At 38.3% G+C, this 17,222-nt stretch overlaps 1 protein-coding gene across 5 annotated transcripts in view; it reads right to left on the bottom strand.

Annotated features, from left to right (window-relative positions):
• Positions 1 to 392: 392 nt before the first annotated feature.
• The window catches only part of GNAS (GNAS complex locus), a 164,963-nt gene continuing 148,133 nt past the window's right edge, over positions 393 to 17,222 (bottom strand). For 3 of the 5 annotated variants that reach the window (XM_075439041.1, XM_075439042.1, XM_075439043.1), the window contains exons 6-12: positions 16,035 to 16,089; positions 13,583 to 13,656; positions 12,749 to 12,807; positions 10,695 to 10,815; positions 9,483 to 9,613; positions 8,617 to 8,684; positions 3,616 to 7,948 (exon numbers count right to left, since the gene is read on the bottom strand). In XM_075439041.1, coding sequence (XP_075295156.1) covers positions 7,802 to 7,948; positions 8,617 to 8,684; positions 9,483 to 9,613; positions 10,695 to 10,815; positions 12,749 to 12,807; positions 13,583 to 13,656; positions 16,035 to 16,089 — 655 coding nt within the window. In that variant the 3' untranslated portion in view covers positions 3,616 to 7,801. Of the gene's footprint in view, positions 1,476 to 3,615; positions 7,949 to 8,616; positions 8,685 to 9,482; positions 9,614 to 10,694; positions 10,816 to 12,748; positions 12,808 to 13,582; positions 13,657 to 16,034; positions 16,090 to 17,222 lie in introns of those variants that run through there. The other 2 variants (XR_012765829.1, XR_012765830.1) reach the window with 2 other exon arrangements.

The following is a 17,222-nucleotide window of genomic DNA, read 5'->3' as shown; positions in this document are numbered from 1 at the left end:
GTCTCTGCTGCATGCTCTGAAGAAGTGTTAAAGGCATCCTAGAAAGTAGATGTGTGTGAAGAAGAGCCAGATCTAGAGAAATGTGGAAAAAATGTGGAAAACTACATTATTTTTTCCTTTTTTTTTTCCTTTAACAGAAGTGAAGGTTGGTTTCATAAAGGTTGGGAATGGCTCTTCTTAGAGAGTAAATAATAAACCAAGCATCAAATGTTTGTTTCAATTTCACCCAACTATCAAAATTTGTTGCTTCATTTTTGAGCAAATGACTTAACAACTATGCTTCAAGATTTCCTACCTAAAGAAGGGCTGAATATAATCCAGCTGATGAAATCATCCAACTTCATTCGGTTCCTTCCTAGAATAAAAGAAAAATCCCAAACAGAAGAGCTGACTTCCAACAAAACTGTTTGCCTTTTATTCACGTTTTTATAAAATACCCACCCTGGCATTCTCTGTATGCTAATTACCTCTGTGCCTTGCCCTCTACAAATTCTTTCAGCATAAATTCGTATTTCATAATCATTAGCCCTTTACAAATCAGCCAATACATTCAACTAGAGATAAGGTAATAACTTTCAAATCAAGTAGGAAATTACAGCAGCATCAAGTCAGGCTAATGAGTTCTGGCGAAAGAGTTCTTCCTTCTCCAGCAGAGCCTCCAGATTACACATTTTGGTTTGCACGATTCACAATTACTGGTAACAGTGTATTCCAGACATTGAACACCATGACACTTTGCTAGGGAACTGAGCAGCATTCCGAGAGAAAACAAGGTGCTTTTTACATTGCTGACATGTCATTCTAGTCTCCTTCAAACATCAAAGTTGGAACTGTATTTAAATACTGTGGATTGCTTAAAAGCATAGCCCCGAACGCCCCAAGTACTTTTCCAGATGTGCCTACAGTGGAAACATTTTCTTGCTTCAAAACAAGTTCCAGCTGATTTACATACTGATCATTAAACTCACACTTCCCCAAAGTATCTTCCAAGTCTGTAACGTATGTAGCAAGTGCCTTTTCTGCAGTTCCTTAGCTGAAGATATCCTGGCCTTTTGGATGAATACATTCTCTGACCCTGAAAATTTGTGTAAGGATCCCAAGCTGGGTCACTTACCTGGGGAATGAAGAGTTTCCCCCATAAATATATTTTTCAATGCCCAAGGTGATGGACTTAGGAGTCCTATTTATCTAGCTTTCCCTAGTTCCTCTGAACTTTCCGTGAGGCTCTCTCACAACTGTCTTTCATAGCTGCTCTGCTCTCTCTTATTGACCATATATGTTGTAAGAGTAGCGGGGGTGAGGAGAGGAGAAAGGGCAGCAGTTTTTGGGGCATGATGTTGGACAGAACAATTGGTTGCAGGTTCCCCAGTTTTAAATCACAAATTGGTTAACAGGAGCCGTTGCTTGTGGCAGCACTGAGCGGCTTCCAGACTGTCTCACACAGATGAACCTTTGTAGCCCAGCAGAGTTTTGCCCTGTGGGAAACAGAACTCAGGGTTAGCACCACAACTCTCATGAAAACTCACTTCATTTAGGATGTTGTGCAAAAAGAGAACAGAGATGACAAACACTGAGATACGTACGAATCATCACACACACGCTCCAGGAGAGACAAGCTGTCTCCTACGGCTCTAGCTTAGTCCAAGTCCAAAATCCCTCTCATTCATACTCTGAGCCCTTACACAGACATGCTTGGCTCTATCACCCACCCCATTCGTTTGCCTTTTTATGGAAGCTCTTCTGATCCTGCCAACAGAAAGCTGGTAACATGGTGATGAAGAGCTAGAACGGGCCCCCACTGCCAGCAGCCTTACAGCCACGAGCCTGATGCAGCAATCCATAACCCGTCCGCAGCAGCTCCCTGCTCTGCCCGATCTCTGCTGGCACGCTAGCGTTTCAGGTGCAAGAATGATACAATTCAAAAGTCATACCAAATACCAGAAAACTACCAATAGAAACACTATACTTCACTATTAATAATTCACATAAAATTCACAGCCTAAACGCATTAGTTTGCATAACAGAACAACAGAACTCAGAGAATTAGCAACAACCTCTGTCCTAAGCTGCTTTCTTTCTCCAAACTTGAGTAGTATTGAAAAAAAAAAAGTATTAGCCAACTCATTTAATAAAACAGCTTGGTAAATTCAGGTGAAGAGATACATTCACATTTTAATTTTTAATTTGCTTGTATTTGTCTGCTGGTACCCCAGCCTTAGAAAGCATGTTTATGTAACACATAAAAAACCCCTAATGTCAGCATCTTCTCTCTTAAAAATGTATAATTCTCTCTGTATTTGGGATGATGTTTAAAGGCTTTATTTCGTCCTGTCCTTAAAAGAAAGATTTTTGAGGCAGATTTCCTAAGTGGAAAAAAAAAAAAAAAAAGGAAAATCTGTAAATTCTGGTGGGTTTTTTTTGTTTTTTGTAAAAAGAAAATTATCTATTACACATTTGGTCAGTTACCCCTGGTTGCAGAGGCATCGGTGAGCACTTGCTGTTGTGAACCTAGAGAAGAACTCCGTTTTTTCCACAGAATCAGACTCAGTACATAGGACCCAGAAGTTAAGAAACCCCCCCACCTTATTATGTTTAATGCAGTGAGAGATTAGTTTGCCTCCCCACCTCCTCCCAAGCTGCTTTTGCAAGTAGACTTGTGCTTTAAACTGCACCCATTTTGCTCAGCTCAGCACATGAAAAGTAGACAGGGTAAAAAGCAGTTTTAACTTTTAATAAGATGAGAATCAGGGTTGAAAACAATTCTGAGGCCAGTACTCATGGCTGAACTTTTAGCAGTCTCTGCAATACAGTAACACACGCTAAAGCAGTTTACCTACCCAGTAACTGAAACACATCCGCTCACAGTATTTAAGCAAACTGGTTATGACCAGGATTAACATAGGCTCACTCCTGGAATTCCTGCCTTGTCAGTCACCAGAGAGATTTCTCATTGTAATGGCTTTCATCAGCAGAGGTTCAGAAATCCCCTTTGTAGCTTATTTTAAACTTCAAAGTTTGTCATCAACCAGACTTTTTCCCAATGGATGGATTTTCAGAAACATCCAGCTGAGGAAGAAGGGTACAGTTTTGGACTGCAAATGGCTGTTTGCTTGTAAATAATTTTACTGTTTTACAAACTCAACATGTATTTTAGGGATGAGGACCTGCTCCTGTTTGAGATTTCCACTGACAGTAACTTACGGCCCTGATCCTGCCTCTTAGAGTTCGTAGGAATTTTATCATCTGCTTCCACGGAAGAGGTCTTACGAGTGCCAGCATGGTTAGGAGCGCACAGAGGGTATTACATACAGTTGGGGAAAGAAGAGAACTTAACTCTCTTCCTGAATAAGTTACATAATTTTATAACAACTTTCTCAATCTTTGACATTTGTATAGCACCAATCACCAACACGATTATCGCTAAGGCACTGGACTGGTACTCAGCTGTCACGGGGTCTGTCTCTGTATCTGTGGTCCGTTTCCCGTGTAACCATGTGTCTCTCTCTTGTTCCTCCTGGTACATAATTTTCGACATTGGAAAATAGGATATAATACAAAACATCCTACATCATGTACAGTAATATTGCGCCATGAGTAATTACAAGGTGCTCAGACTCTGAAGTGATGAACATTAGTATTTCTGTGCATAGATTTACTGGTAAATTATCCTGCAGGTATCAGTTACGTGCAACACACTGGAACAGAATTAGCTGCAGTTTCCCTGGAGTTAATGACATACTCTAAGTTAAACCCTGTCCTCAATGCCATGATTCAAAATAGTTTTTAGATAAATGAAGATAAGCCCTCAGGCCTCCTGTCTACAACAACTGATCCAGCACGCCTCCCTATGCTTTTGCATCAAAGTCTGCTCCTAACAACTTACAGAGCTCCAGTTTCAGCCTCTATGAGAGCAGGTTTTGATGCTTTCAGAAGCAGCTGAATCTTTTTTTAGTCTGCAGTGGATTCACCTCTCCACATTATTAAAAAAAACACCCAACCTTCAGCAGCTACCACTATTCTGCTGCATCACACTGGCTGCGGAATATGTGTACCGATGTACAAACTACTGCAAGGTCTTGGGTTGAAATAAGTTACTGCCAATGCACAGTAGCTGATTTTGAAACCACAACATCTCTACAATTTATTATTATTTTTACAAAATACCCAAAGTGATCAGACCATATTGTAGGTTACTGGCTTGCCAAAGGTTACGTTTTAAAATCAAAACCATTTCTGAGTTACAGAAGTGCCAAAAACAATCTTGAAGCAGGTTTGTTTGTTGTTTTTGTTGTTCTTTTTTAAAACCAACCCCCATCCAACAAAACAGTTGTATAATTAAAACAGAAGCAAGAGTTTGTGTTGGAAACTGTTTAAAAACCAACCCACCAAATCATGCTTGAGCAGAGCCTTGTATGGCAAAGATTCAGCTTAGGGCAATTTAGTGCCAAGATATAGACCCTCTTTGGGTTTATAATGGAAATACTGACACAACCTCAACTATAGTGATGCAAATGTGCCCTAAAACACTGTATTTGCTTTTATTAATAAAAGTGGTAGTGTTTACATTTGCAGGTATCTTACACTTCAGCATCACGATGAATACTGAGTAGAATGAGCTAAGTTTTGGCTGTAAGGTCAGAAGTTTCCAAACAGATGAATGAGACAGAAATGAAAGTCCTCAATCACAGAAACAAGAAGTTCAAATAAATAAATAAAACAAAACTAGGAAATATGGGTAAGCATTAGGTTGGAATGGTTCAATTAACTGCAAATTATGGCCACTAAATTAGAGACAGAAGAAAACACAGTTACTTATTAAATAGCAAGCATTAAAGCTTTATGGTTTCGTTTTTTTTTTTTAAAAAAGCTGTTAAAAATAAGACTTGCATTTACCAGGCCACCAAACTGCATGGACTAATAAAGAGACTCACGAAGGCAATACTGAGACATTAAGACACACACACACTCCATACTTGTGCAACTCAACCATATTCAAAACAATTGCCTTTTTCCTCACTTCAGAAAAATAAAAAGCATCCCCTAAACATTTCTGTTCATATAAAGCTTTAGATTTCTTGAACTGCTGTTGTCTTATATAGCTCATTGTTATTCTGTATCCTTCTCAATATCAGAGGAACAAGCTTTTTAGATTTTTTTTTTAAATGGAAGTGCTTTGTTTCTCTCAGGCAAGAGATTACATTCCTCACACCACTACAGGTTTTCCCCATTCATAAATTTGGTGTTTACACCAACTCCTCCTAGGCTTACAAAGATAAGGGTTGGCACTAAATTACAGATTTTGGCTCCTGTAACTAAAATTAAGGCTCACAATGAATTTCCTTTCCACTACACGTGTCCCATTCTTACCTAGTGGAAACACCAGCCCTTGACCTACAGGCACTGGACACATTCTTAGATTGCAGGGGGCTATTCTCAGTCGTGTTTTCCTACCGGTCTATAAAGTTCAGGTGGCAACTTTCTAAACCTGTGAACAGGAAAAATAATTTTTAACAGATGAGTAGCAACTGCAGCTAAAATTTTTAGACAATTTAGTGTCTTCTGGAAGATCACTAGTAATTGTGAATTAAGAGAGATGGGACAGTAACTCCACCAAGTCCCTGCTCTTTGTGTGAAAACGCACTAGGTGATTAATTTTCATTTAAAAGTTTAGCCACAAAAGCAATGAGAATTCACAATTCTGAACAGCTGCAGTTCTTAGTATTAAAAAGGCATCCGATACCTGAAGCAAATCTAGCTGCACAGACATCGCTGACCACACCCTAACTTCAATTTAAACTGGACCTCTTCCCAAAAAAGAAAGTTAACACAGTCTCTTGGGTGGAGGGAAGCTAGTGTGAAAGGCAAAGAGGCAAGTATTTTGGTGTTCGTTCTTTGTTTCGTTTCTTTTGTTTTCTTTTTAAAGTCACTGCAGTAAGACCCAGACCAGTTTAGGGCTGTAAATGAAGGGGAAACAGGGGCGTTTCAGTAATATAGGCTAACACTGTTCTAGATGTGTTATTACAGCTGTAATTTCTGACTCTGTACAAATTGTACATGTAGGTTTAGACACATGAAAAAGTAACACACTCACAGAGACATAAAACACCTAGGTATAAAATATAAAGCAGTGTAGTAGTTACTAAAATTACATGCTCTCTTATTGCTACAGTGATTTTTGCTCTTTTTCTTTTTACTGTACCACATGTTGTTCTAAGCATATAATTTGCATAAATTATTCAAGTTTAAGAAAAATCCACACATCTTCACTTTAAGCTACTTATATAGTTAATATAAAACAAAAAGGTTCTAAAGTATCTCTTTATTAAAAGAGAAATAAAAATGTCATTTGAAACTGGAATTCAGTGGCCAAATCCGAGGGCAGTGCACACCTTGTCATTCCGGTAGTTGTACGCCCAGGCAGCGTAAGCGGAGGTTGGTGGGGTGTTTGGCCCAGCCTAGAGATGCTCACCAGACCTGCATGATGCCCTATGTGTCTGTTATTGTTCTGGTTTTGTCTTTAGCAAAAAGGACTATGAATGACCAAAGACTAACATTTATAATTTGTAGCAAAATTTGGTTTATGTAGAAACAAGCCATGTTTTGCATTTGGATAGAGATTTAAATGAATTAAAGCTAAAAATTAAAAAGCATGATGCTGCAACATCTGGTCACTTGTTGAAGACCTCACTTTTAAAGTGGTTAAGTTTGCACAATTTGTACTTTTTTCCTTTTTTTTTCTTTTTCTTTTTTTTTTTTTACTAAACAGTATTTTTCCTTCTTTTATAAACCAGAAAAACTAAACTACAGATAAATTTTCCCTACCTTGAGCTAATGCTGCAGATAGGGTTGACAAAGCTGTACAGCGCAATCAAACATACTTACATCTTAGCTCATTGTACAGGTACAGCCATAATCAAGGCACAAAGATCTTCTACAAGTTATTTTTTTTCAATAAAGTTGTACAAAATAATACATTTTACAGTCTGTACAAGAATAATAATCCAGCAGTAAAATAAAAAATGAGGGGAAGAAGGGAAAGACTGTGAGGACTACAGTCCAGATAATGATTTTTATAGCAGACGGGATCATCAGTGGACAAACTGAAAACAGTGTGTGGTTAACTCTTTCTGCAATCACAGGCCATACGCAGTTCAATTCATAAATGTCCATGGTTGTCTTTAGACCACCAAGACTGGTTTTAAAAATACCCTTCTGAAAGGTAGCAGTTGGTTTTTGCACTGTCTAGGTCTGTTGTAGAATTGTCAGTACTTCCGTTCAAAGCCACATTACAGTCAGAGAACCAAACTCAAGTGTCTGTCTTCAAACTCGGTCTGTGACTTGGCACCTTCTTTAGTCTGATGCAGTGAATGATACAAAGTGGAGATCACGGGTTATATGATTATGCCCACAACAGTGCTAAATTGCCTAAAGTTTTCTCTCCCCAATTTTTGTTTTATCTTTGAAATTTTTATCGCAAATTCTTTCAGGTGCTCCACATTCAGGGCTTTTAATCAATTAGTTTTTATTTCTTTTTTTTTTTTTTTTCTTTTTTGTTAATAACAGTGTTAGGGAATCCTCATGGAAATGGCCTTTTTAAGTGTTAGGGGCCATCTCAAACTGTCCGAGGGGTACAGAAGCAAGCTTAGAAGTGCTGCTATTGTCCAGCAAGGAGAAAAAGTTGAGGGGTGCAAATCAATGGGAGATTCAAACAGTTCTCTTCCACCCTATGTGGGCAAGGGTGGTTTTTCTCTTTTTTTAATAAGGAATAAGGAGTCCAAAACACAGAAAAAAGTGCTCTCCATCACAACAACTCGTATTGGCGAAGGTGCATGCGCTGAATAATGTCCCGACAGTCATTGAAAACCCTCCGGATGTTCTCTGTGTCCACTGCACACGTGAAGTGAGGATAGCAATAGTGCCTTCCGTCTCCACTTGCTGTGCTGATTCTCTGTGAAAAGTAAGAGAGAGATACTGGGTTAAAATAAAACCGACTGGGGAAAACTCCCATGTTCTCAAAATTCAGATGAATGAAGGTTAAGAAACATATGTGTGAGTTGTGTTTTCTAAGGTTGTAACCAAGCGGCAAAATGCCCACAATTTTTCACTCTCTCACCTAAAACACGAAATTTAAAATTATCAGTATATGGGTCCACAATTTGATTGCCATGCTCACTCCATTACAAGTAACTCTAATAATATTTTACAAAATCTATGTCTATTACAGCTTCATCTGACCAGCAATGGAAAGATAATATGAAAAGAAAATTAGTATTTTTACAGATGACGCATCTTTTGATTAGTCTTTATCTTTAGAAATAATGCATGGAATAAAAATCTAGCCCCATTAATAACAGCAGGTCTTCAATCATAATTCTGTCTGAGGTTTCTTCATTCTCACCAATTCTTTTGCTATTTAATTATGCACTGTGTCAGCAAACAACTATCCGAAGAGCAGCTAACACACCACAGTACAGCTCTTAAACATAACAGTGTTTTATGCAGCATGGATGCTGAACACCACAAAAAGTGACAGTGTTTTGCAATACTAGACGGTGCGTAAGAGCTTATATTTGAGAAGAATCACGTGAGAAATACTGAAAGAAAATAAATACTCACAAGAAACTCGTCTCTAATAAAATACTTGGCCCTTGTAACTCTGGGATCCTCACCAGGCTCTGGTGTTGCTGATTATTAAACAAAATACATAAGCATCTCATTAAAACAGATGTTTTTTGGTGATAGCGCCTAAAAATCAAACTTTTTCTGTTTTATGTTGACATACAATAGAAACATACTTTGCAAAACTGACTATAAGACAAAGCATATTTAAACCAGCAAGATTTCAGGAGAACAAAGGAATTATTAGTGGCTATAGCACCAGGCATTTGGCAGACTGGAGAAACGACCACAGGTATGACTTGGGGGAGTCCAGTGGACATCTTTGTGACTATGGAGTCTCGCGCTGCAATTCCCTGGGAGTAGTACTAGTGAGGTTACAGATAAACTATTATGATACATGGATATATTCATTACATTTACTACCGGTCCATCCATTCACAGTACTTGCACAGTTCTCTGAGGAAGACACTTCATTATAGACTTTCTACTTTAGAAAAGGATGAACTTCTGGCAACTACCGGTGACAAAAGGATCAACACGGGCAACTACCTGTGTTGTATGCCAACAGAACCAGCTTTGATTCTCACATCCTAAAGACTACTGCCACATCTCTGCAGCAGTATTGGTATAAGCTGTACTGTGGTCTACAGCAGCAAAGTAACAGGATTTTGGCATGATGGAATTATTAATATATTGAACGCATAAAAGACAGGATTCTCTCATTATTAATACCTAAAATTTAACATTACAATGGAGATTGCATCTACTTAAGAGTTTTCAAGTCTTAGCTGAAATTACCAAAAACATTACCAATGTGATTAAGAAGGAAATGATAAATTGCTAATAAAACTTTAAAATCTTACCATCATCTGGTGTAGTATAGCGAGCAAATTCTGGAAAGTAGTCTTCAATTTTAGATTTCCCTGCCAAAACCTTCTCTGCTAGCAAATCTTGTTTATTCAGGAAAAGGATTACTGAAATGGTCCGTAGCCACCTGTAGAAAATTGAAACCAGACACTCTGAGATGGCACAGCTAGGATCATACAGCAAAAAGACAATTAATCCAGTTCTGGAGACAACAGTCACATGACACACTATAATAATTTTGAAAAGTTGCTTTTATACCTGAATCCAATGGTGTAATTCTGGGTGTGCACACCCTGAGTTCGGTCTGTGTGCTTCTAAGGCGGGCAGCGAAAGCTGCCACTTTCTACTGTTAATCCAAATACATCAAACAGGTGAGCATATCCACTTTTTAGTGTGCTACTCTATCACTGCTTTCATGACTTCAGCCTCAATAAGGCAACTACCAGCTGGTAACTCTCCAGAGTTTTCTTCAATCGGACGAGTTCATTAGGCATTAATGTAACAGGTAGGCAACTATGGTCAAAGACTGGCTTGGACTGAGCTGTGAGAAGCAAGTAACACAGGCTAGGCTGGGCTGCTGCTGCGGGTTAACCCCGTGGGTGGCAAAGCACCACGCAGCTGATCACTCGCTTTCCCACTCAGTGGGATGGGGGACAAGCAAAGGAAGAATAAAAGCAAGAAAATTTGGGGATCAAGATAAAACAATATAAATAATAGTTGTTTAATAAGTGAAGGATAAGTGGAAGAGAGAAGAAAACAAAAAGCACGTGATGCAAAGGCAATCCCTCACTGCCTGCCACAGGCAGACTGATGCCTAGCAAAAGACAGCTAACCCTCCTAACCTCCTCTGCTTTCCCTTTTATTGCTAAGCATGACGTTATCACGGAACATCTCTTTGGTTAGTGGGGGTCATCTGCCCAGTTGTGTCCCCTGCCAACCTACTGTGCACCCCCAATCTATGCACTGGGGGGGACAGAGTAAGAAACAGAGAGGGCCTCGATGCTCTGCGCACACTGTTCAGCAACAGCTACAACACTGAGAGTGTTCTCAGGACGGTTTCAGTCAAAAAATCTAGAACGGCACCATATGAGCTGCTATGAAGAAAATTAAATCTATCCTAGCCAGGCCCAGCACACAAGCCTTGACTGTAGTATAAGACAGGATTACTAATTTATCTGATATGAACAACGAAACTTCAATTCACAGACCTGTTGTTCCAGATACTCTTGAAGAGGTTTAGTGCTTCTTGAAGCCGATTGGTCTGATTGTCCTCTCGTATAACCATGTTGTAGCTACTGCTCGCCACCACAAATATGATAGCAGTCACATCTAAATCAAGAAATACCCATCAGTTAATATCAAACTTAAGAATAAATATCCAGGAATCCCAAAGTTCAACCCAAAGCTGACAGATTTTCAGCTTCATGAAGAGAACACGCTGGAATGCTGCTGCTGACAGCTTTCTAAGTACCAGAAATAAAAAGAAAGTGAAGAAACCATTGAAGATAGGAAAGGCAGGCCACAGAACAGAAGCTGACAGCATGACAGAAAATGTAGAAAAGAAAGTAACAGAAGGGAGAGAGAGAAACTGAAGAAAGCTAAGAGGAGAATTTAAAAAGCATTGAAAAGACATAAAGAAATTTAGAAAGCATCTCTGTGCTATCAAGAAAGGACAAGGAGGCCCTTGGGGGAAGACCTCGCGGAAAATGGCACTTCAGATCTGCATGAATACTAAAAATAAAAATAGTAGATTGCTGTGAATTTATGGTTAATTGCTTTAGTCCTCCTGTAGTGTACTACACTGTTTAGAGGCCCCTATCCCTTTCCTGGGAGATATTCCCAGGATCACAGAATCCAGATCTCTGTGTTTCCGTGCAGCTGTGCTGCTCCAGACCCCTTCCACTGACTTCCAGGCTCCTCTGCCTCTGACATCAACAGCAGAAGAGATGAGTCAGATCATGAGGTAACGGGAAGAGGAAGGAGCAGGTTAAAACCCAAACAAATCTGTTATTAATAGCACAGAAGAAAATACTGCACAGTAGTTCCACACCTACATAAAGTGTTCAGGTGATACTCCATGACAGTAACTGTAGCAAAATATGATGAATTTTAAGTTGCATTCTACTTTAGCTATTCTGTAGGATCTCATTATAACGCTTCTAGAAAAAGACAGACTTCTGCATAGCTTCATAAATATTTTGCCCAAACAACAAAGAAAAAGACAAAAATATTTTCACCTACTCTAGCTTTATAAAAACTTGTGTGGAGAAAGGTTTCACATCCAAACAAAGTTACAGAGCAAAATAAACAGCTGTAGTGAAGGTACATGCAACACTTAGGACAGACACAACACTATCTAATTTAAACTGTATGGGAGGTAAGAACATAATCATCTAAACTACACTGCCTGAGACATCAGTGTTAAGACTCCAGATCTTACAAAATGCCTGCAGACACTTCAGGTCTTACCCATATCTAGGTTGGTGCTATCTTAGTATTCTAAGGAATCTCGCCTATCAGCACGTTACTTAAATGAGGGTATTTCTTTGTATGTTTTCAGTAAGGGCCTTCCCCTTAGGGCTGTTTTTCAATAAATTATATTAATATGCATGGCTCCCTAGAAAAGTGCAGATTCATAAACTGCATCAGAAATTTTTTTGACAAGGGCATTTTGGGGCTGCACTACACAATGCTGTCTGTATTACACGCGGCATGCAACACCATGTCTAACAAGACATGTTCCCAGCAATCTCAAACGGCATTAATGGGTCAGTGCTGATTCGGAAAGAAGCACCCATGACATAGCAATGTGGCTGCAATTATGCACAAAAATATGATATTTTATACATATATTAGTTACACTGGAATTGTGTATTTCGTATATGCACAAATACATGCAGACCTTCACTTGAAGGACAGAATATAGCTTGGAATTTAACACTGACACAGCTAGCAAGTAATGCACAAACACAACACCAAAAAACCCTAATTAAATGAAGTGAGGGAAGCCAAAGAAAATGGACAAGCTATGTCAAGTTATCAAACTTGAATTTCTTTCCACCTACATTCTCCCTAAAGATACCCTATGCAGTTACAGAAGTTTATATGTCAAGAAAACTTCCATCCAGTATGACTGTTCGGACAATTCCTTATCAAGCTACATGGAAAAGAAGGTGGCTTTTGCACAGTAAGACAATGAAGACTGGGCATTAAAATTTTGCAGGGGACTATTTTATAGAACAAATGTAAATTCTAATCATACCATTAAAACACTGGATCCATTTTCGGCGTTCATCTCGTTGCCCTCCAACGTCAAACATACTAAGAAAGAAGCACGCATGGAGTCAGAATACATTTTGTGTCTGGTGTTTTTTTTGTCCAAATGCAAACAGAAAACATAAGAAATTTTAGGACTTCCATGTGATAGAAACTAAAAGGAATTGAGGATAATGAGAACCTGAACAGGTACAGTCCACCAACATATCCACGCGGAGCTTTCATCACAAAATATAATTACGTTTACTTTCACTAACACCTACACTCAAAGGTGAGAAATTCTGGCATATGTACATTGCAGATTTATTTTCACCCTTACAGGCTAAGACATATAAAAAAAGTCCTACAACAAGTCATTTGCTGAAACAAGTATCACAGCTCTAAAGTCAACAAGACCAGGCTAAAACTCAGCAGTTTTTGTTTGGGTCAAGCGATCTTTCTAACCTGGAACAGTAAAGAGAACATGCATTTTTCTGTTACTTAGATATGCACAAAGTTTTTTGTCAAATATTTTACTACTTAAACTAGCAGTGAATCAAATGCTCAGAAAAGGCATTAGTAAAAATAGCTTTCAAACATTTGGTTCTTTGTGACTTAAAACAAAAGTAGAAAATTGCACACCCAGTTTGCATCTCTTTTTAAAGGCAGACTAACACATTAAAAAAATCATAAAATACTTGGCTTCTACTAAACATCAACTTGAGAAATACAGTAGTCTCAGTGACTATATGGTAGTCTGTCTTCCAATTTACCCTGGTATTTGTCTTCATTGTACTAAAAAAAGAAAAAAAGGCCAAAAAAAAAAAAAGACGACACTTACTGAAAATTTACTTTGTCCACTTGAAACTTGGTTTCAAAAATTCCTGATGTCAAAACTCTGCATCTGAGAAGATCCTAGGCATAAAGGAAAAGTCATCAATTCAACACAGGTATTTCCTAATTCTTCATACATCCAGCAACAGAAATAGAAAACCTTTTACCCAGTGCTGACAGTATACGCTGTACTGCAAAAACAGGGAACAGAGCGTTATGAAGCTGCATTTAAGGTTTTTATCTTGAAAACGTGTGCACACATATGGGTGTGCTCAACTTTTAAAGCACATATACTTTCACAAGCAGGTTGTCAGTGCCAAGCTTGGAAAAGAAGGAAACATTTACAGGCCACTTCAAGCAAACGCCAGCATTCCAAACAGCACAGAACCATCCCTGGAGATCAGATGCTGAATTCACTGATCTCAGTGGGACCGTGGCACAACAGGATCTTTAAACTACCACCAAACAATTCCCAAGCCCAGAAGCTCGGTCTCTCTGCCGCAACTTTGCAGTGCTTGGCTGTTACAAGAAGTGTCTATGTCTCAGAACTTTCCATTTTCAGTTTCAAAGAACTGGGAGTTCAACCACTCAAATCTTTTAAGAACTGGGCTTTTCAAAGATAAAATTTGAAATTTCCTGTAGAGACAAAAATGATAATCAGAAGTTGTTAGCTACAAACAGCTGAAATTGTTATAAGCGCTACAAAATTGTATGAAAAACAAACTGTATTGGCTTTTAATTACTGCGTATTGCAAAGCAGTGACAGCCATATGCAGTGACTAGTGGCTAATTGATCTAGAAGAACCAAATTTGCATAGGCTGCAGACTGAGTACACAGTCCAGATATAACTAACTACAAAATACCACTTTGAATTCAACTACAGGTTTCATAATTTAGGACTTTTCCACGCTCTCCACAATGGGTCTAAATAGCAGATAGATAGTAACATATGCAGCAGACAAGATCATGTAAGCAGAACTGACTGTAAAAAAATCCTGTATATGCACAATAAAAACTGTTCTTCCTATGTAGGTACCAAACTGGTTAGTCGAAGTCAAAACCACACAAAATCCAAAGGTTAGACAACACTGTTAAATCATTAAACAAAATGGCTACATTTTAACATCCGTTTTCTGATAGTAAATTATTGTTGTCTGGCTATTTTAATATCCCTATTGAAATACGTATATATTTAAACATTCTTCTAACTTCTGTTTGAAACAGAAGCAAATTTAGAAAACTGGACTCTGGAGCTCTGCATCTCTACAAATCAATACAAGTATGATGTTTAAAAAAAAAAAAAAAAAAAAAAAAAAGCACTCACCCACTTCAAGATCAAAGAAAGAAAAAAAAGAAAGGAAGTGATACGATTATTACATTCCAGAGCTCCTAACACAACAGCCCCAAGGATAACCCAAATGGGCCTGTTTTACTGCATACTTGTGGGGAGTTTCAATGCAGCCAGTGGTCTCAAACAAGCACCGTACTTGTGCTTACTGTTACTTACAGAAGTAAAAATATGTAATTATTTTACTTCACTAACTACTTAAATACTCACCTTAATTACTGTAAGTAAATTGTATGTACTATATACTAAGTTTAAGTAAATACAAGTTAAACTCCTGACACCCTTAGCCTCCAATATAAAGCTGATACTTGTTTTAAAGTTTCATATCTGAAGATTAGTTGTTCCAAATTTCAAATACAATAATCTATATTTTCAATATTTTGTTTCTTGAAAATAGAATTATTTCAGTGATAAGAAAGCCTCATTTACAAAAAACCTCAGATTTTTAAATGGATGTTTAATTTATTCTTGAACAACTTCAAAGGATACAAACTGCTCTCTCCTCATCAATACTGCCTGTGAAAGTTTGGGACATTAATTTGTTTTTTGGTTATTTATCCTACAAAAGTATATTACATGCTTAATTGCATTATTTATGGACAGGAAGTTAGGAATATACATGTGATTTTGGATTAGGGATTTGGTCCTAAAAATATCCTCAGATTATCTGTAACAAAATAAAACCTACAATTCCTATTCTGATAAAAAAATAAAATCTTCTAACAAGGTTACTTTAACAAAATCTGGTTTACATCAGGAGCCAGTGGGGCTGAGAAGAGACCAACCAACTTTGCGTCAAAGAAAGCATGTGATGGTTATTCAGCAAGGAGGGCAAACCATTATAAATTACTCATTCGGATGGGTACTTCAGTGTCACAAAAGCATGATGTAAGTCTTGAATCTAGGCAGATTTTCATTTCACAGTACATTTACATGTATAAACATAATCCAAATGAGAAAGTGATTTTTACCGGAATACTAAATATGTACAGCACACTCTAACGGCTGTACTAGTGCCACAAATGGCAAATAGAAAATCAAGGAGATAGTTCCCCTCAAAGACAGAGGGGGCAGATAAATGGTTTCATTTCTTAGTGAAACTTTCCTTACCTGGTCAGACGGTGTATACTCATTTTGTTTGACTATGTCAATCTTGTCTAGAAAACTGGGGAGAGAAAAGAAGATGATTAACTTTTCATTCTCCAATTAGACAAACCACCTCACGCTTTCGTAACGGAGAGGTTCCCAGATAAGAGCTGTTAAATTTTAATGCACTGAGATTCACAAAATGGTGAGTATGCTTCAGTGGTCCACCAGACACGTGGCAGTACGGAACTCTGCCACCCCGAGCACCCCCCAGCAGAGAGCCAGACCCCCAGCTTTACAGGCAGGGCCGACAAAATCACTGCACACCCCGCTCCCTCCCTCCGCACACCCACGGGCAGCTGAACAGCTGAACTTAGGTACCTTCTTCATGTAAATTGTACAGGATCATCTGCTACTGCTAACAGTAAAGCAATGACTCAAATGAATTGTCTGCATGTCATTTTCCTGAAAGTAAGGTGAGTATTTTTGAAAGCTTTATCGTCACTATAATCTTTTAATAAATGAAATCCCTAAACGAATTTCATCACAAGTTCCATTAAGTCAGAGGGAATACCGATTCTTCTGTCAATTGCTGGTACCAGTTTTTCAGTTTACTTTCTGAAGAAGCAGCTGTAGTAGGACAAACAGGTATTAAAAAAAATATTTTATTAAAATTTATTAGGTATTATCTAAAGAGGATATCCTGGAATCTTTAAAATGTTTTTACCAATTAACCATAACCTCCTAATTATCTTTCACTTCAACTCAAGGAGTAAAAATCTCAAGGAACCGATTTGTTAAGTCTGTTCTATTGTGGTGTTACTTGGAGACTCGAAGCCACAGCAAAGCAGCAGCGTCCGGATGCAGATTTTATGCTCCTCGCAGCCCCAGTCACATCGTCCAACACCAATTATGCAGCAGGGCCACACCGTGTTCAGCCACCTTCCACTTCAGTATTATTAGGAGGTAATCACAGTCTTAAAACCAACTTACTTTAAGTTTCCTTTTAAATTCCTTTGCATGAATTCTTTTCTTTATGAAGCAAAAATCACAAAGAAAAGGTGAGTTTTCCTTTCCGATCCCTACACATAGACAGGTACGCTGGAAGTGCATTAACTACGGTGGCAGGCAACAATATAAAGGGGGGGGGAAAGGCAGCCCTGTCCCAGAGTCACAGATCAGAAACCAAACCCCCATTAACTCAGTAAGGGT

Source organism: Opisthocomus hoazin, chromosome 18, assembly GCF_030867145.1.
Source record: "Opisthocomus hoazin isolate bOpiHoa1 chromosome 18, bOpiHoa1.hap1, whole genome shotgun sequence".
Taxonomy (NCBI): domain Eukaryota; kingdom Metazoa; phylum Chordata; class Aves; order Opisthocomiformes; family Opisthocomidae; genus Opisthocomus; species Opisthocomus hoazin.
The sequence above is the reverse complement of the archived record's forward strand: the minus strand, read 5'-3'. Positions and strand labels throughout refer to the sequence as shown.